Source organism: Balearica regulorum, chromosome 9, assembly GCF_011004875.1.
Source record: "Balearica regulorum gibbericeps isolate bBalReg1 chromosome 9, bBalReg1.pri, whole genome shotgun sequence".
Lineage (NCBI taxonomy): Eukaryota > Metazoa > Chordata > Aves > Gruiformes > Gruidae > Balearica > Balearica regulorum.
The window spans coordinates 23,626,414-23,647,236 of record NC_046192.1 but is presented as its reverse complement, the minus strand read 5'-3'; the positions used below and the strand labels follow the sequence as shown (position 1 = coordinate 23,647,236).

Here is a 20,823-nt window from a genome sequence, read left to right as displayed (position 1 = left end):
ATGTTAACTCAGTTCAAGTAATTTGTGTAAGCCAGGCTGCAGGAGCAGGAAAAGAGGAATAGCCGCTGTTCAAGCGTGGACAAGACAGAGAGCCCAGGTGGTGTTGCGTGTAGGAGGACCGGGGACTGAGCACGTGGAGGAGAGGGCCAGCCAAATTGTTTGGGATGATGGGGAAGAACTTGCAAACGAGGCTGCTAGTCAAGCCTCAGTGGATTATGGACTGTCCTTTCATCTTTGTCTACTTCAGTTGGAGAATCCAAACCGGGCAATACAGCCGTAGGCGAGGATGCTGCAGCTCCCACACCTTGCCTCCTCCGTGTGGGAAGCCAAGGTGGAAGCATTTAAAAGGAGTGAATAAGGAGGCTCCAGGAGGGGCTGTTCATGTCCCAGGCTGCCTGCGCATCACCCTCCAGCTCCGACACGCAACCCCAGCATCTGCCTTTAAGACCGAGCGGTCTTGAACGCGTCTCTGTTGTGCAGGCTTTGCATCGCTGCCATCCTATACAATGTACCCAAGGCGGGCAGCGGCGCGGGGCTGGCGGTAGGACACTTGTGCCCATTACATCACAGGCAGGGCACAGGCAGTTGTTGTATGCGCTGGAGAGACACTATAAGTGCTGCCATTGATGTGCGGGTGCCACGGGCGAAGGGGTAGCGCACAGACGTGCCAGCTTGTGCAGGCTGCCCGGGGATTGTGGATTGTGCGCCGCTGCCCGTGGCTTTAGCCAAGTGGTGGCTCTGCCGGTTAACCCCGGGGCCGACGGCGGTGTGGGAGACCTCAGAGCAGAAAGCTGCTGGAACGCTGCCCTGTAAACGGCCCTGGAGTGAAAGGGGAGGGAAAAGCACAGGGAAACTTGTCCAAGATGCTTGAGGCGGGGGTTGGCAAAGCGTTGGTGTTGCCGGAGGGGCCCAGGCAGTCGTGCATGACCCAACGAGGACTGAGCACTGCCAGGCAGTGCTTATGGGTTTTTTGCTGCCCACACCAATGGACTGCAACTTGACATCCTCAGGCACGTGGGACTGGGGACCCTCGGCAGGGGCTGGGGACCCTCAGCAGGGGCTGGGGACCCTCGGCAGGGGCTGGGGCTCTGCTCACCCTGCCCACAGTCACAGGTTACCAGTGGCCGATCTCAAATCCAACCCTTAAAAGGCTCTGGGCAAGCTGCTCAGAGGAAGGAAGAAGCTTTATTTCAGGGAAAAGAAGAAAAGTCCAAACAAACCAAAACAACCCCGGAGCAGCCGCGGGGAAAATGGACGTCTGCAACCGTGGGGTGTGAGGAGATGGGGCCAAGAATGGGACAGGATATTAGTGCTGGCACCGCAGAGGGGAAGTGTTTGGAGGAAGCACAAAGAACATTAAACTTTTCTATTTTTTAAAGGATCAAAGCTGAAATACCTGCTTTGTGCCCGCCCAAAACACCTCGCTCCCCTGTAGGGTTCTCCCGGGCTGGCCATGGTGCTGTTGGCTCTTGAAGGTTTTTGGTGCTCGTTTGCTGACCCGAAGCCTCAAAATAGAGTCAAATATAATTCTCCTGAATGGAATGACTGCTCCACGCCATGCCAATGTCAGCTGTGGAGTGGTGCGTGTGAGCTCTGGTGGTCACTCCGGCGTGGAGGTGGTGGTCCCCGATGCCCCAGTGGAGCCCTCCCCGGCTCCACCAGGACCTGTCCATAGCTGCCCACCACCGGGAGCACACCTAGAACCTCCCCATTCCCCAAATAATAGGAATAACAGGAGGGACGCCATGGGGGGACACTTGTGGCCCTGAGCACCCCAAAGGGGAGAGGGGGCTGTGTCCCCACAAGCGATGCCTGCCTCTCCACGGCCCCGGTGCCCGTGCAGGGGGGTGACGGGGCCGTGACACCCCGGTTACCCCAAGGAAAGGTGGGTGCAGGCAGCACCACAAGCAGACTGGAAGATGTCGGCGCTCCCCGGGGCATTGCACTGCAATAGTCGACTTGCGGTTGTTTGCTTTAGGTTTTTTTTTTCTTCTTTTTTTTTTTTTTTTATTGTGTAAACTGATAACCATTTTTTTTTCACAACAGTGCAAGTAAATACCAAAGTTAGCCCATTGAAACGGGTCTTCTACAAAGGAAATTTTGAAGCACGTAAGGCAAGATTTGTTCATCTCCAGCTTCAATTTAGCATTGAACATGTATCAGATCTTCAGGTACTGATTGACTTAACAAAATTTATATGGGATTTTTTATTTTTCTTATTTTTTTGATTTAGTCTTTCATTTAAAAGATTTACATTACTATGGAGACTGATACTAAGACACATTTTTCTCTGGCTTTCTTTAAAAATCCATTATTTCCTATTTGATTTTTAAATGTAAAGGCACACAATAAAGCTTTATGCATTTATTAAAATATACAGATTTTGGTAAATTTAGATTTTTTCTTAGTATCTTGATAATATATATATATTATATGTATAGTTGTCAACAACACAATCATTTGAAAATAAAAATCACTCCATAACATATCTGCATATTTTTTTTCTTTCTCATGACACACTACAAGATCCCATTGTACAATGCATCAATGGGCTTTTGGAAACCACGAAAAAAAATTAATTAATAGAACAAACTTTTTTTAACAAATACACCAATTTCATACCAGAACTGCAGAGAATTGTTACACCAGAAAGTACCATCTGCAAAAAAAGCAAGATATACATCAGAAAGACCGAACAAAACAAAGTGAAGATCATTTAGAAGCTGGATTTACAACATCCCATGTCGTTTCGGGGTGTGATTTCTCTGCCGCGTGGAGGATGCCGGTGTGCTGGGCCTCGTAACCGAGTGGTCCTAACTGTGTGGAGTGAATCTGTGGAGGGACTGAGATCTTATCGAGTCGGTCTGGAAGGTTTGAGGTATTTCTGCTCCATCTGTATCATGCATTGGGTGCCCCGGGATGCGTGCCCTGTGGAGGGGGTCAGGCATGGGGGGGCTGTGCGGGTCTCACCGGTGGTGGGAGCGAGGTGGTACCGCTCTGCCTGTGTCCGCCTGATGGGTCAGGGGTGTGAGAACCTCCCTGAGGGCACCCAGGGGGAAAGGCTGCATGTTGAGGTTACAGCAAAACAAGAACTTGCACCTCCTCCCAGCATCCGAAACCGTGCCCGGGGGCCAGCGGTGCCCAGAGGTGATGGACACGTCCGGACATTTTGGCCTTTGCAGATTTTGTTTGTGCCCACTGAAGACCCCAACGCCTGCTACAAGGGAAAGCGCCCGAGCTCCCAAATGAGGGCTGAACCCGCATGTCCCCCAGGCACTGCTGCTCAGAGCAGGGTCGGGGGAGCCTGCGGCTCGGCTGCCTCCTCCTTACGCTCCAACATTAGGTGGGATGTGGTGGGCTCAGGAAGAGGGTACGGCTCCCACTCCCTGCCACAGCAAGGGCTGACAGCAGCCCATCCACACCAGACAGTGCCGTGGCATCAAATGCAGTTTCCCGGCGGTCCAGGGGACATGGTGCAGCCATCCTGCCCTGGCACTTCCCGGGAAGAGGGAGGAGGATGGGTGAACAGGAACAAGAGCAGCTGAAGGGCTTCACTCAATGCATGGGTCCAATGGAGAGGTTCCTACAGACACCAAAGAGCAAGGGATCAAGCCCTCATCAAATGATACGGCATAACTAGAGCGGACATGATGACAGACACTGGTACTGGTAACTGCTCTGTAGCAAGAGTTTAAGGCTGCAAAAGGAGTAACAGGCTTCAATTCAACAGGGTACTTGGGCATGAATTTGTGGTTCAGCAGATGCCTAAATACCATGCGGAAGCAGGACAAAGACGACCACCTTGGATACGGTATAGTACAAGAGCTGGTAGGAAAATAGCATCAATCTTTCTCCATGAAAACGTAAAGCCAGACCTGCGAGGTGCCATCTCTCTTGGGTACTTCTAAGGCATTGAGGACGAAAGCAGCCAAGCGCAAGTGAGAGGTGACCTTTGTGAGAGGTGCTCGGCACCGTCGGAAAGGTTTCCCGAGCTGGCCCGTGCGCGGTGCACACATTGCAAACAGCTTTTCAGTGGGATACACTCAGGTTTTCTACTTGTAGAAGCATGGTAGGGGCGGGCAGTGGGAGGGGATGCCAGAGTGAAGCTTACGGGTCCTTTTGCCAAATCCTCGCTCCTACCCTGAAGCCCTCGTGGAGGCCAAACTTCCCTTGGCTTGCCCAGGGTGCTCCGGGTTAAAATCTGCAGAATCAGATGCTCTTCTCCACTGGGAAAAGGACTGTAGTTTGTGACTCTTCGAGACAGGAGCTGCAGGTGGGAAACTTGCAGCCATGGCCGGAGCCTCTCCATCGAGCCCTTGAGCCCCAGGAGCGACTGGGACAGGCATGAGTCCAGGCACCCTCTGCACCTGGCAGCTCCTTGCCCACGAAGGGTGCCAGGCAGGCTCTGCGCTGTGTTTCGGGGGGCTCAGCCTCATCCAGTGAACCAGTGTATTAATGGTTCTCAGCATCGCCGGTTGGAAATCCTGCCTCGTGCCCCCGTCGATGTTAAATCATCCCCCAGGATGCCAGCAGCAGCCCCTGGTACTGGGGGTTGGTCTGGGCTGCGCCAGGGGAGCCCCGGGGATGGATCCAGCTGCAGCCTTAGGCAGCCAGGAGGAGCATGGGTGTTGCTCTCTGATGGGGTGCTTCCTTGGTTATTATTTACTCAAAAAGATGTTCCTCCATTGCAGTGTTTTAAATTACGCATGTTGGTGAAGGGCTCCAGAACTAGACCTGCTGCTAATCGCTGACTCAGCAGTGCAGCTGCTGTCTGTGCTGGGGGAGACGGTGGCTGTGACCAAACCCCATCACCGCTGACGGTGCTGCGGGGACGCTGGCGGCAGGGAACCTGATGGCACTGCTGGGGTCATGGCCATGCTGTGGCCAAACCAAAGGGGTTAACTATGAGAAACATCCGCCTGCTGACCACCTCTGCTCTGCGAGCCACCAGCTCCCTTTGGTTTCAGACTGAAATACGGACACTTATAGAACGAGCAGCATTTCAGTGTTTTTTCATCTAGCATCCACCAAGCCAGGATCAGAAACAGAGAAGATGGTACAAGCTGGAGATGGCAGCAGGGAGGGAGATTTCAGCAGCCGAGTCCTCTCCGCTTGCCGTCTGTGGCCCAGCCCTGCCAAGATGTGGCTGACCTATGGACGTTGCTATTTTGCCAGGGCATGGACACGTCCCTGAAGCACTGAGGCCCACCACAGTGAGAGGATTACAATGCAGTCATTTTTGTAAAAGACACAACGTGGTGAAAACAGCGCCCAGCCTCAGACCGGTGATGCTCAGAGAAACGGTGTGTGGTCCTTGTTGACCATTTACACAAGGTGGGTTGAGCCAAGAGTGGTTCACAGCCCTTGCTGTGACCAGAAGTGGGACCAGGCTCCCAACCACAGATTTGAGATGTTCAGCCATGCTGGGATTTCAAGGTTTGATTGAGACACGGACTAATTTTGAATCACAGTATTTGGGATGCTTGGATTCAGGGTGCGGGGATGGACACGGGGGTAGCACTGCTGTGTGCACTAAGTGCCTTTGCACCAGAACAGGCCATGGAAATACTGTGTGATGGGACCAACATCCCTGGACCCATCTCTGAGCTACTCCCTTGAAAGAGGTTTGTCCATCCCCATTTTGTACCTACCTGCCCATCTGTCCCTCTGGCTCAGCTGTTACTTCTAAGGTGGTTCAAAATGAAAAAAGACACATGCTAAGAAAGTGCCAAGAATGTAAGAGTGGCATCTCACCACTGCGGCTGTTGGGTGGACATTCCCTGGGGACAACTTGTCTCATTCCCCTCATGCGGCTCCTTCCACCAGTTTGGCACATCTCCTACTCCACCACCTCCGCTGGTGTGGCTGGTGCCAGGAGATCAACCGGTGCCGGGGCATCGGCTGGCATTCACCAGAGTGGGACCTGACCAGCGGAGCTGGGACAGACCACGGGTGTGTTTGGTTCGTGGTCAACCGCAATTGCAGACCATGTCCCGGGGACCAGAGGTGAGCAGGGTGGTGGTGGAGGACCCGGGGAGGATGGGACAGGACAGGGAAGCTGCGGGGACCCTTCCTCATCGGCTGGGCGGCATGGCGCCCCGCTGCCCGCCCCGCTACTCAGGCGAGTAGTCCAACTCGTCATTGGCAATGAGAGCCTCCGATGGCGGTTTGTGCCTGCCTTTGCTTTTCGACCTACTACTCGTCCGATGGGTTTCCTTTGCTCCTGCCATTTGCTGGTATGAGAAGCCCTTGTCCTCGGAGGGACCCCAGCCCGGGTAGCCCTCACCCTCGGTGGCACAGGAGAAGCCATCATCCACGGAGAAGGGGTCGACGTCCACGTCGTAGCGCTGGTAGGTGCTCTGGTGGAGGGCCTCCTCGCGGGCACTGATCTCCAGCGTGCTGTTCCACATCCCGTAGCCAAAGTAGATGAGCAGACCTGCGGTGAGTGAGAGGGTGAGGGTTGGACCCCGGCTGCCCGCACCGGCCCCATGAACCTGGATAAAACATTGCTATAAACACACCATGCCCCGAAACAGCATCTGCCCCCCAAAATCCACGTCAGGGGTGGGTGGGGGATCCAGCCCGGCTCACCACCAGCATCCTCCCGTCCAGCGCCGGGCTGGCACCAGCTGGTGAGGGTTAAATGTATCTAAATACACCTATATTTTTTAAGCCAGTGTATTTTGTAGTTGATGTCTTCTCTTCAAACCCATTGAGTTTGTGTGCTTGGGCTGCCAGCTGTGACCTGAGGGCTCTATGTTTTAAACAACAGCTGGGATCGCTGCTGGCCACGTGATTGTGCCATCTGCACAATCGGTGGGACAGCAGCTCCCAGCAGACGTGTGGAGGCTCCCAAGAGCTGACAACCCGCTTCTGCACCCTGTTACCCTCCCAGATATCTTTTTTTTTTCTCTGGAGTTTTCTTATGCTCTCAGTCTCTCTCCTGCTGGTGCTCACAGCCACTTGTGCCCCAGGGTTGCCAGGATGAGTGTGTTTGGTATTAAAACAGCTCTGAAATCCTGTCTTCCTCCCTTTAGGGGTTTTATTTCATCTTCTCCCTCTAGCCCTACCTGATCTCACCTTCCTGCACCAATGCCTTCCCCAGAAGAAAATGTATCTGGAGATCTAATTTCCAGTGGATCCTGGGTTTAAACTACCCCAGACATGTGCATAGAGAAACCCAGACTCCTCCACATACCATGGACTGGCCAAGGGGCACTGCTTGTGAGGTTAAATCCGGAGTCTCTGTGGCAGGACCACATATCTCTACCAGAAAAACAAATGGGATGTGCCTCTCCCAACAGGTGAGCAGCTGTGGATGGGGCTGGTGGAGTCCACCACACCTTAATGGAGTGGCTTAATTGACTTGTTGCCATAGATAGCAGCTGAAGAGGTATTAAATGTACCCACAGGGGAAAGTATTTAATCACAGTGGATTAAATTGATGCTTTGGAGTCACTTTGCTTCCAGGTCCTGGGGCTGCAGCTTCACCTATTGTCTTTGAGGGCCAAAAAAGCACTAAGCATATTTTTTCCAGCCCAAAGGGTGCACGTGACAGGTACTGTCCAACGGCTTGATTTGGGGTTATGGGACTCTCAGAGATGGAGCTTTGCTATGAAACCTCAGTCTTGCAGGACTGAGTCAGGATAGCTGCTGTCCTCACCATGAAGCAAAAGTGGGAATAGCAAAATGAAGGAAAAAAAGGTGGTAGCAACCTCCCACTGAAGGATGGGAACTGTGAGACTACTCTAAATTTTTTGAGATGCCAAAGGGAGATCCAAGGTCTGTTTATGTTATCTCATAGTTCTGCCAACTGATTCAAACATCTACAAACATCAGGAGGTACCTGAGAACAGCACGAAGGCTGGTGAGCCCATTGTGGTGACCTGTGCCTTCCCACCCCTCCTCTAGAAGTGATTCCTGACCACGGGAGGTGGCAGCTGACTACAACCTTTGCATCAATCCTCATTCTCTTTCCCCACCGCTTTCTCTCTCTCAACCCAGGACCCTGACCCCTGCTCCCAAAGGAGAGGGCTGCTGGTGGGATGTTTGGCCAGGAATGATCCCTTGGGGTGCTGGCACCATACTCAGAGTCTGTTTTCTGCAACTGGGGCTCCTGTGGGCTGCTGCAATATATAAGTTTACCCATAGTGTTATTATTTCTCTGTAAAGAGTCCTTGACTTTGATATTGTCTTGTCACTTCAATTCTCTATAGTTCAAATTTGGGAGCCTTCAGGAGGAGCTATGAGAGCTGCTTTTTTTCTCCTGGGTTTGTGGAGTTGTGGGTTGCAATGTCAAGCAAGAGAAACTATGGACATGCCAGGGTCCTGTCTATTTGCCAGGAAGGCTAAATTTGTCAAAAAAAGTCCACAACAGAACCTGTGAGTCCCGAGATCCACCTGCCACAAAGTTAAGGACTTTTAGACCAAGAAAAGGAGGCACAGTCCACAGATCCCTTGGCTCTGCCTCTCCCAGGTCTGTTGGGGCTGGGCAGCTCTGGGCTTTGGAAATGCAATGCTGAGATTTTGGTGTGGGTTGTTGATGAGCTCAAGTGGGTCAAAAATCAAAAAAGCAGGCAGATTTCTGTAGGAAACGTGCCTGCAAGGCAATTTACAGAACCCACCTACTTTGCATCAAAAGACTCATCAAAATAGTCACCTTTGCATGGAGCAGTTTACTTCCATCAAACTGACATTTTCTGGAGGTGTAATTTTCCATTTAGCTGTGGCTCAGGGGTTTGACTAACCGAGGTTTCTAAGAACTTCAGGATGACAAGGGGCAAATGCAAAGGACTGGGCATGTCCCAGCTGAAGAAGCATCAGCCTAAGCACTCTAATTAGGGAAGTTATTATTAACATGCTTTCAAAAGAGTGTCAGTTAAAAAATTAAAATAAATGAATCTGGAACTCACCCACAAAACACCAGACGGCAAATCGGATCCATGTGACTGTGGAGAGCTTCAGCATGAGATAGATATTCACCAGCATAGCGAAGGCAGGGACGAAGGGCAGACAAGGTGCCATGTAGGGCAGCTTCTTGGGGTTTTCTGGCTGCTGCAAGATCACAAACACCAGCACAAGGATGAGCAGGATCATCAGCACGACGAGGAGAACAGCCCACCAGCTCTGCTCGTAGATGTAGTCTGCCCCAAAAATGATGAAGGAGCAGAAGATGAACATCAGGACAAAGAGCAGGAGCACGCAGGTGGTGACCGTGTGGCCGGTGGCTGCCGTGGGACGGTCCATTTTCCCCGGCAATCCCAGGTGGATCCGCATGGTGTAGTAGCGAGGGCCGATCAACTTCTTCAGCTTGATGAGGTAGATGTTCTCAGATTCATCTGCCTCTATCCCTGAGGTCATGTCAACCGTGCCATAATTGGGGTGATTCACGTTGTAAGTCGATTTATCAGATTTCCCAATTAGCATCTCGTTATCCCCCAGCGATGGCAGATTTTTCGCCCCACATGTGTTGGTCGGTGGGCCAGCAAACTCTTCTCCTTCACTCCCTGGGGAGCAAGCTTCCTTCTCGCAGTCGGCCAGGATGCCCTCCTTCTTCTTGGTGTGCTCCTCAGAGAGGAATTTGACAAAACCATCGATGTCACTCTCGGGCTGGTATCGGAGGAGCAGGACACAGACGGAGACCAGTGTGTAGGCGAGCAGCGTGCCAATGGACATCATTTCTATCAGGTCCCGCAGGCTGACCAGCAAGGAAAGCAATGCTGCGAGGAATCCAGAGACGATGCAAGCCACTATGGGAGTCTCCGTGTAGGAACTGATGTGGGACAAAAATCTGGAGTGTGAAACAGTTGCAGAAAGTTAAAACTGCAGATCGCAGCAGTTCCCTGTTGCAATAACCCTTACCCGGCTGGAGGGACCAGCCTCAGAGCTGTGAACCCTTCAGCTCTTCCCGCTTTTTGGACCTTAGACTCCAGACAGCCAGAGATTGGAAATACTGCTGAGGCTGGATCTGGAGTTAGATCTAGGCTGAACCAGCTCTGTGCAATCTGAAATGGGCACTGGGATACTTGGAAATAAGTGCCAAAATTTTACACATATAAACTGCTCTTCTTTGCAAGTAACTCTTGAATTAAATGCTCACCCTCCCGTAAACTGAATCTCTAGGTACCAGCACCAAATGAGAAACTTTTGCATAGATCTGTCCTGATTTTTTTTCCCCAGGATTTTTCTTCGGTGTGAGCTCTGTTCTGCGAGCACTGAGTCTCTGTGTGCCCGCTGCTCCCTGCCGTGATGGCACCGGGCTGTCTGGGTGCAGGACAGCCCCTGTGCCCCCCCCAGCACCTTCCCCCTCTGGGTCCCAAGGGGGAAAAAATAAATGCCATCATGACTGACCTGAAGAGCAGCCCATCACCAGCCATGGCATAAATGACTCTCGGCATTGGGAAGAGGGAGCCCAGCAAGCTGACGGTCAGGCCGGCCACAGACCCGATGGCAACGATGAACTTGGCTGCGTAGAAGCCATGGGCCACAAACATTTCCATCAGTGGGGACTCGGTGTCGATGGCGTCGTACGGCACCATCAGTGTGAGGATGATGCTCACCTGGGGAAGGTGAGAGGAGCAGGACACGGGTGTCAGCAGCAGCTTTGGGGGCTGCTGGGGACTCGCAGGGTGCAGAGGATGTTTCTCAAGGGTGGAAAGCCAACAAATTTCAAGTCTGACTGGGATTGTATCCGTATGTCTCCTGTGGAGGGGGTGTAAAATGCCGGAGGTAAGGCCTGTACACGCTTTGCTGTGGGGTGGTTAACCCAGCGGACTGCTGTCCCTGTGCGGGGCAGCACTGCCGGAGCCATGCACTCCCCATGGGACAGACCAAAACCCAAGATGGCATCACATGGGCGAACACTCTGATATCCTTTGAACCAAAGAGAGATTTGTTTTGAGGGAAGCCCACCATGCTGCAGGAGAGGCAGAGTGTGAGTTTCCTTGAAATGATCAGAACAATATTTTTTCTCTTTTGTGACTCAATTTTGCTCTTTTACAGAGAAAATCCCTGCGTACAGACATGCATTTATTGGGGTGCAGAGCAGCTGGACATTGCTGCTGCCACATCCCTTGCATGGCCATCCCTGCCCATCCTCCCCCTTCACTTGGACCCTCTCCCACATTTCCGGCAGAGGCAGCGCTGCTTTTACCAAAAACATGGAGAAAGGCTGCTGCAATGCTTCTGCTCCTTCAGCTTTGCTGCACTTCTGGATGCAAAAATAGCTGTGGATGGGGATCAGGCATGGGGAAAATAACAGCTGCCACCATGTCCCTGCAGCCCGCAGAGGGATCTCAGCAGGGTGACAGGAGCCTGGGGACAAACCGGGCTGGGGCCGAGGGGAGCCTGGGCAGGACACTGCAGTCACATGGAAGCACAGCTGATGTCTCGGTTCCCACCAAAGAAAGGGCCCTTGTCCAAGGGTCAGACTGGCACCCCGGCTCTTGGGGAGCGAAGCTGCGCAGATGCCCAGAAGGAGCATGCTATATATATCTATATATATATTTTTGTGTGTGTGTTTGCATGTGTGTGTATATATATATGCATACATATATATTTACGTATAGCTAGTACTTACGGACACGTATGCTGTCAAGCACGTGACAAGTGAGGCCGTGATGGCGTAGGGGATGGAGGTGTTGGGACTCTTCGCTTCTTCTCCTGTGGTAGCGATGATGTCGAAGCCGATGAAGGCATAGAAACACGTCGCGGCCCCTTTGAGCACCTGTGTGGAGGATCGAGCATCTGAGTGCCAGGAGGGAGGCTGGCACACAACCAGGGAGAGGGAACTGAGCAGAAATGCAGGAGCCCAATTCTGCCTTGTCTGAGCTAAAGGGTGAGTGTGGCAGATGGGAGGTTGTGCACACGTCGAGTTGGGTGTTTCTATCTGGGACTGACTCTGGGAACACCCATAACCCAGTGATCTGGTCTAGGGAAAAGATTTCAACGTGCAGCCCGAGGCACTGGAGGCATGTGCAGCTCACTCGTGGTGCACCACAAACCTGTGCCCATGCACTGCCCGAATCTGCTGCGAGATCCTGGCAGCGACAGAGGAGACAATTAACCAATTTCAGGTTTGCTTTCACAATGCTCCACCCCAAATCCGTTTATATTAGTAGAGTTTTGGAGCATGTTTACACATTCCATCTTAGCAAGATGTCTCATGTGGCAGCAAGATCCGCTAGCAGAGGAAGCAGAAGAGAGCAGCAGCAGTCAGATATACACCGCTTTCCAAACAACCTCTGTTTTGCTTGGAAGCTGCAGACAGGTTAGGACTACATGTTGGAGCACTTGGATGAGGAATTATTTGTACTGTTTAGTTATTTTTTTAATGTGACTTTTTAAAGTACAGTATTAGCAAGGACATTTATAAGGAAGAAATGCTGAAGCAGGCTAAAGACTGTGCGGCTGTAAGGAGCGAGCAGATTTGCAGTTGTGAAGCTCTTGCATGAATCTAGGTGGCTAGCTGGGTACTGCGTGTCCATCACATCTCTGTCATTTTAGCTGTCTGGTAATGGAGCAGACAGTAAAAGTCACCTATTTCAGTGGAACTACCTGTAATTACCTTTTTAAAGTATCCCCTATGCTCCTGGGATCTCATGCATGTGCTATGGTAGATTTACTTTTACGAACAATTTGGGAGACAACCAACCAGCTGAAAATGGTGGGAAGACCCTATTGATTTTGATGTGCTTTGAATATGTGTCTTTTAAAACTACGTATTTTTGCTAGGAGACATTTGGTGGGTTGAATTAGAGGAAAACAGCAATTTTCTATTATTTTCTCTTTTTCATTCCTATTGTATGGCATAAAAAGCCAAGCACAATTCAAAGGTAGATAGGACCTCTGCTCTCAGATGGGCAGCGGTGCTCTTCTCACTGTTGTTCTCTGGCAGAGAGGTATTGATTTACTGAAGGGTGGTGCAGGGACTGTATGGCAGCTTGGAACCCTTTCAGTAATCAAGACTCTTGGTTTACTTTACTTTCTTGCTTATTTTTCTGCACAAAACCCTGATGGAGTCGAGCAGTGTAAATCTGAGAAATTATCTTGGGTTTAGGCCAGCCGAGATATTTTCAGTCTCTGTTCATCCTTGGATAAAAACCAGTGCAAGCAAGCTAAAAAAGCCAAATATGTCCAAATTCTCAGTAAGCTTTGAGGGAACATCCATAAAATAAGTACTGGCAGGTGGCATTATGAAGTGCTCAAAACAAATGCTTGAGAACATTGTTGTTGAAAATCAGCCAACACAAGTATCTCCCCCTCCGCAGAGGCTGAGCTAGCTCCTCCTGAGCTCCCTGTCTCAGATGGCCACTGCATTTTGCTCCACTGCCTGGCAATTACTGACATTTCCTGGTCTATACCTTCACGTGGAGTTTGGCTCTCCAGGAGGACATTTTGGAAAAGTTCTGACTTTATTCTAAGAGCTGGCAGGAGATACGTGCAAAGCATTGCCGTACCCTTTGGGTTTGGCGGAGCGAGGAGGTCTGGATCCAAGCCTGCAGTGGTGGAAGTTGGAGGTCCCTGGCCAAAGCACAGATGGGTTTGGCAGGGTTGAGACTTTGAGAGCACAGTGGAAGTAGGGTGCATGTATGGTGAGCAAAGCTGAGTGTGTGGCAGGAGGGTGACATTGCTTAGGTGCTGCATGTCTCTCCGTGCGCCCAGGACTTACCCCTGGCCATCCAAATGGCAGGAATTGCCCTTCAGACCAGTTGTCACTTTTGACGTAGAAGAGACCAGCAATCATGATGAAGATCCAGACTGCCAGGTTAATGACGTTGAGCACATTGTTCAGCCCCACCGAGTTCTTCACCCCCATGGCCACGATGATGGTGACAATGACAGCAATGACAAGAGCAAGAAGGTCAGGGTATGACTCCTCTCCTTTCCCTGGGTAAGAGAAAAGAGGTGTGTGACTCTCCATCCATAGCTGTGGGCAGCATCTCCAGAAACTCTGTGGGAGCTTTTAAAAATGCTTTTCAGACCCTGAGGCTTTGCAGAACTCATGGATCTCATCGCAAAGGTGGTCTCCCGATGCCCCTGCCTCCGCTAGCTAAAGCTGTTTTATTAAGGTGATAAATCCTGATGCCTCAAGACACTGTTAGGAGTTTTTGGAGGGCAGCAAACAAATGATCAGGTCCCAGTTTGCATAACATGTGTCTGCCCAGTACTAATTAAAAATCAATCAGACATTAAGTTTTCATGACACAGGTACAGGACAGCTGGCTGTTTTACCTCCTGGTAGGAACCATGGACTGTTGCTGGAACTGCTGGTGACACAGGACCATCACAGCCCTGAGTTTCTACATGTAATCTCTAACAAGTCTCTGCGTGTGCTTTAACGGGACCGAGCAGAGCGCCTGAGCTGGGTGAAGTGCTCCTGCACTGTCGTTAGCCTCTGACTTTCAACTAATTTTTCTGGGTGCTTACGCTGCTAAATGCCAGCTCATCCCAAAGGGGCTCAAAGTATCATGTATCCCATCCCCCCGAATCCCGCCTAGGAACCAGACTGCAAAGGCAAAGTACCCGAGGCAGACGGATGGTAAATAATGAATGAAGCCCAATATCCATGTCTGGCTTCTGATGAGTTTCCAATTACTCCTCAGGCCCTAATTAATGCAGATAGCTACGCACAGCGTGACGCACCTAGTCCGTTCAACGTGCCGACGCTGTTGATCATCCAGCGGCTGATGGTGTGGTTGGCCAGCGAGTCGAACATGCTGCTGAGGGCGCTGGCGCCCGCGGCCGTGCCGATCAGGTACTCCAGGATGAGGTTCCAGCCGATGAAGAATGCCACAAACTCCCCCACCGTCACGTAGCTGTAGGTGTAGGCAGAGCCCGTGGTCTTGGGCACCCGCACGCCAAACTCAGCGTAGCAAACGCCTGTTTAGAAAAATATGAAGCAATATAAAATAAAAATGTGCTTGGAAAAGGAAAAAGTGAAACTGCCTTGGTCCCACCTGGCTGGAGGTGCCAGGAAACACCCAGGGCTGTAGTCAGCATCAGGAGGAGCCCAGAGCCATCACAGGGGACCATGGTGAGCCTCCCTCACTTGGCTTAAAAAGCAGCCAATTTCCCCATTAAAATCAAGCTGCGATGGAATTTTTTTTTTGAGGATACACAGTTCAAGCTACCCAAATCTTTACAGCCTGTTGTAGAAAAGCCTTCTCACAGGTGTGTGCCCCTGATGTGGGACTCCAGCATGGCCATCTGCAGCCCCCACAGACACACAACCAAAGCAGGGCGGGGAAATCCAGGCACAGGGAGCAGAACTGGGCAGCGCTGGTGGTGTGGTCCTTGGAGCACTGTTTCCCTGCAGTAGCTTTGATGGTGATAGATACCTCTTCTTCCCCATCCAACAGTGACACCGTAACATGATTTTTGCCACGAATATTTCTCTCAAATGTTTTATTTGTGGTATCAATATACTGACAAGCTCCCAGTGCTTTTGGCTGCAGAACACATCATAGCCCTGGGAAAGGTGGTCACAGTGAGACCTGCAGAGGACAGTGTTTGGGCACCAGGAGTTCAGGGATGGTTATAGCCATTGCATGGGATCCTGGACCAGTGTTGCCCAGCCTCTCCTACAGCAAGATGCCACAGGAGGGCTCCTACAAGGCTACAGCTCTCCCTGCCCCGACTGAGCAACCTCCAAACGCTTATCTTGGGTTATTGCCATGCAGATCCAGGCACGAGCACTGTCCTCATCATCCCTGCTCTCACTTGGACCCTTGCAAGAGGAGTTTCAAGCCATCTTACACAGAGAACGTAAATTATTTTAACACTTAAAAATGTTACATGTAAGTCTCATTCTGAGGAATAATTGCAGGACTAACTTTGTAGAAGAAGAAAAGAAAAGCAAAAAGAAGTATTTAACTGGCACTGTTTGGGAGGAGATTTCCAAACTCCTTGTGTACTTACTATGTCAGGATACTTTTCAATAAAAACCTGACCCTGACACATTGCTGTCTTAAAACAACCATTAGCTTTTATTTAAAAGGAGTGGATGGACTTAGCCATAAATTCCCCAAATATTAGTCAGACCAAGTGCTGGAAGGCCACACTGCTTCCCGCATGTTTAACGCTGATGAAGCCCCTGCCCCACAGACCCCAGTTCAGCTCGTACAGGTTAACGGGTTAGGGCTGTTATTATCGATGTGCAAACGTGTAGTAATTATTGAGTTCTTTATCAACTGCTTTTCTCTATTTAGAAGATACTAATTGCTTCAGAATTGCAATCAGTTCAGTATAGAGGAATGAATACTTTATAAAAATCTTATGAGGTCACGGCTTTCACTGCAAGTGCAGTGTTTACACAGTACAAACACAGACTTATTGAATCCCTAAGCTGAATTTGGTGGTGCTTCTTTTCTTGGTATTGGAGGATTTTTCTATTCCATTCACTGTTTAACTTGCGTGCGTGATGCTGACAGTGCTTTTCAATGGGACTTTTCAAAACTTGATTTCTGTACAGCAGGCCCAACTGCAGGAGCAGCAAGGCATCCCCATCATCCAGCCCTACAGACAGTCATTATTCAAAGCTGATGAAAAATGCATGCACTCGGCAAAGGTAAGACATTCACAGATAACTACAGGCCTGAATGATTTATGAAACAGGTGCTCTGATAGGAACAAGTATCTAGTTTCTCTCTTTGATGGCCTTAAAAATCATATAATCTTTCTTGGAGGCAGCTCTACTTTTAGTCTATGACAAGAGAAGGTTTAAAGAGGATTGTTACTGATACAGAATGATAACGGCAAAGCAAAGAAATCAGTATGCATAAAATGTTTGAGTTTTCAATTACCCTACTAGGATCCCAAAATAGACGAGTAATCTTTCACTACGCATTGCATACAGCAACACGTTGTGGATATCTGCATTAGGTATCAGCATATATTAAGAAAATATACTATTTTTTATCACAGCATGCAGTGTGCAGTCTGGGGGACATGAGATGCAAGATCTGCCATCCATCCCTGATTGCCACAGGCTGTATCGAACGGCATTAATCAAATCACTTTGTTTTGTGGTGCTGCAGGTCCTTCAACAGAAACGGGGTTCACAGCACTTCCATCGCTGCTTAAAAAGGAAGATAATATCATAATTTATTAGGGTGCATATTTTGTCTGGGTGCAAATAATATCATAGTTTATTAGGGTGCTGACTTTATCTCACTACTCTCTGCTGCATCAGCAGTGTATTATTATTATTATTATTATTATTATTATTAATCTGCATAATAAAACTGCGTAACTCAGTTACTCCTCAGCAGCCCCAGCGATTCGGCACCTCATCCCCGGGACCTGGAGAGATGCAGCTCTCCCAGTGCCGCTGCACAGCCAGCCCAGCTCCGGGAGTGCAGGCAGAGGCTAGGCACACTCTTCCCACCACGGTTCTTTGAATTTGGAGACAGATTTCTTTTTTCCTCCCCAATCAAGAGTGACTGCAAGCTTCTGCTGAAAACAAACCAACACAGTGGTTGTTTGGAAGAGTAGTCTTTTAACAGAAGACCATTTCCTTGAATATCAGCTACACTGTGTAATTGGTGTGACAGCCATTCTGCTGATATAATTATACGCTTATTGACTTATTCAGAAGGACATAAACACAGCTGAGCAGTTTGGTCCATGACACTGTCCCTTCCAAGATCGCATCTACAAAATGCCATTTTTCAGATTTAATTGACCTCTCCATTCTCTGATTTATCTTGTTTGGGGGTAGGAGGTGAGACAGCCAGCAGCTTTCCGTACAGCACTGTTATCGGGTTAGATATTTTTGTGTTAGTGGTGGCTTGGTGTCGCACTGGGCATCCTGACCTGTCTGGTGGGGACTTTTGCCGGTGAGCGGTGCCTCGGCGGGGCAGGAGGAGGGACCACAAAGTCCCCACTGGCTTCAGCCTCCAACTCCAGCACTGCAACAGCTGCTGGGCAGCACAAGGGGTACAAGGGGCTGGTGCAAGAACCACAGTTCAGTGCACGCTCTTGGCTGCTGCCTTGCTTTCAGTGGGCTGGGGTGGTGGTGGTGGTCATGGTGTGGATGCTCACCTGGCATGAGGACACCTGTGAGGCCTACAGGAGGGACTGTTTATCAGGGAGTGTAGTGATAGGACAAGGGGTAATGGGTTTAAACTACAAGAGGGTTGATTTAAATTAGATGTTAGAAAGAAATTCTTTACTGTGAGAGTGGTGAGGCCCTGGCACAGGTTGCCCAGAGAGGCTGTGGATGCCCCTGGATCCCTGGCAGTGTTCAAGGCCAGGTTGGATGGGGCTTTGGGCAACGTGGGCTAGTGGAGGGTGTCCCTGCCCATGGCAGGGGAGGTGGAACTAGATGATCTTTGAGGTCCCTTCCAACCCAAACCATTCTAGGATTCTATGATTCTGTGATGACACACAGGGACCATGAGACATCCCACAGGGCGCTGGCACGATGGGACTGATGTTTCAGGTGAAACAAGCCTTTGGGGAGGGGCCTTCCAGCAGTGCTGGAGGTAATACCAATTAATTCATGCTACCATGCAAGAAATCCAGAGGGGCCATCCTGTGTTAAAGAAAAGCAGCCAATTTATTGAGGCAGGTATACAGCAAAATCCTATTTTCAGCAAGCCACTGAGCCTGTCCATTGTGTTTCATGATCACTGTGTGCAGACATATAAAAGACAGCTCCGTAAAGAAAGCTTCCTTAGAAAAAGGACCCCCATTGCTCCAGCACCACCCAAACAGCTCATGATCAGCTGCAGCTGGACCCCCTCACCCTGCAACCAAGCAGCACCTGAGGCATATCCTCAGCTCTCCCCTGCCCTGTTGTGCACCCTGGCTGTTGCTGAGCCTGCTCCTGCATGGGTACCAGGTAAGAGCATGGCAATGTGCTCCAAAACTGTGTGGTTTGGTGCCTGAAATCCTCATCAAGGGTTGCAGAGCCGTTCCCATGGGAGAGAGTCTCTTTTTGCCCAGCCTGGCATGGAAGCCTGTAGGGTTGTGTGGCAGAGAAAACTATCCGGGCCAGGTTGGATGAGGCTTTGGGCAACATGGTCTAGTAGAGTATGTCCCTGCCCATGGCAGGGGGGATTGGAACTAGATGATCTTTGAGGTCCCTTCCAACCCAAACCGTTCCATGATCCCATGCCAATAACCATCATGGCGGAGGACCTGACCCTTGCCTGAGCTCACAGCAAGGAGTTTGCAAAATGTGGTCAACAAGGGTATATTACTTTAGGAAAGGAGACCACTGAAGGGACAAGCAATGGCTGGTGGAAAAGGCTGTGGAGAGGGTAATGGGGTTAGGTAAGGCACAAACTGCTGATTTTTGCCAAGAAGGGGTTTTGGTTAGAGATAGGGGTGAGAGTTGGAAATCCTGGCAGTCGCAGATGGTGGAGGTAGCTTGTGGTGTCCTCTGTGCTAGAGGCTTTGTGGAGGGAAGTTTGGCAAATGTTTCTGTTTGAGAGCTGAATAAAAGGCCTTCCAGTGAGAGAATGAGATTGATTTATCTGTTTCATCAATGACACTATGTAAGTACTCTGACAGGGCACGAGTTGCTTAAACCTAGGGGAAGGTATAACTGGAGTTTTTCAGGTAGATGAAATTGTGGAAATCCCTATCTGCAACTGGGCTAAACAGCATGGAGAAATTTAGGGATTTCCCACCGGTGGGACCTGCCTGGCAGAGCTTCCCTGCAGCTGTTGCCCAGGGGAGCTGAATGGCTTTCTGGAGGGGATCTTGTTAGCCAAAACCCTCCTGGGCTCACTTTGCAGGCAGTGGGATCTGACTCTGTGATCTTCAGTACACCAAAGGAAAGCAGGTGATCTAGTTTTAAGTTTAAAGATTAGTTTTTAAGGCTATCTGGCCTTAAAACCATGAGAAACTCCTTAAAATCTGTCCATGCACACTTGCCCGAGCTCAGTGCCCAGTACACCGTGATGCAAGAGCTTAAAATCACTTCCCCCATGAGCCCAATATAGCTCATCCGGCTCCTGCACCTTTGCTCGGCTTTAATTGCCAAAAACATGTTGCTGTTATAAACAACAGCAGCATCAACGATGAAGTGAGGAAGCGGCCAAGGAGACTATGAAAACACTGCATCCTTCGCAAAACACTTTCCCAGGGCTACAAAAGCAAGCAGAGATGAAAGCTGAGCAGGAAGCGGCGCGGGCTCCTGTGGGTGAAGGTGGGAGGAGCCGCTGTGGGGCAGGGCTCGCGTCTGGGGTGAAAAAGCCCCTTTTGGAAGACAGAGTGTTTTTTTTAGATGAGACCCACCCAGGCTCTGTTTGCTCTTGGTTTGCATCACGGCCAGTGAAACGCTCGCAGATGAGAGAAAGCGGGCGGTGGGAAAGGATAAAGACACTGATGCGATCTCCTGCCTTGGTTAAAAAATGGGTGGTTTGGTTCATTTCTTGGGATCTCAGATAAGCATTGGATGTCATTGCATGCTCTCAGCTCTTGTTCTGGAGTGAACCAGTGGTAAATATGTCTGAGTGGCCATTGCTGGGGTCTAACTGGGGAGTGGGGAGGCAGGACTGTCAGTGTGGTGGTCCCCAGCCAGCATCGCTGGGATCTTTCCCCGGCACGGCTTTGAGGACAGCGTGACACTCGTCCCCGTGCTGTGCCAGGGGTGTGCCAGAGGGGCTGCAGGGGTGTAGGGGGTTCAAACTCCAATGGACTTTGGTGGCATCTCCATAGAGCAGCACTGCAACCCCAGGGAAAGAGCATGATGTGCTTCCACCTCCCTCTACAAAAATCCAGAGACTTGAAAAGCTGAGCCGGGTCATTTTGCTGTGTTTTCTGTTCCTGTCTTCTACCAAAGCCCTTTGCCATTTACTCAAGTTTCCTTAT

At 50.3% G+C, this 20,823-nt stretch overlaps 1 protein-coding gene across 3 annotated transcripts in view; it reads right to left on the bottom strand.

Moving 5' to 3' along the window:
* Positions 1-2,036: 2,036 nt before the first annotated feature.
* SLC7A14 (solute carrier family 7 member 14) overlaps positions 2,037-20,823 on the bottom strand; it is a 34,298-nt gene continuing 15,511 nt past the window's right edge. For all 3 annotated transcript variants that reach the window (XM_075761572.1, XM_075761571.1, XM_075761570.1), the window contains 6 exons: positions 14,644-14,880; positions 13,670-13,887; positions 11,579-11,725; positions 10,351-10,559; positions 8,913-9,790; positions 2,037-6,436 (listed from right to left, as the gene is read on the bottom strand). In XM_075761572.1, the coding sequence (XP_075617687.1) occupies positions 6,114-6,436; positions 8,913-9,790; positions 10,351-10,559; positions 11,579-11,725; positions 13,670-13,887; positions 14,644-14,880 (2,012 nt within the window). In that variant the 3' untranslated portion in view covers positions 2,037-6,113. The remainder of the gene's footprint in view (positions 6,437-8,912; positions 9,791-10,350; positions 10,560-11,578; positions 11,726-13,669; positions 13,888-14,643; positions 14,881-20,823) is intronic.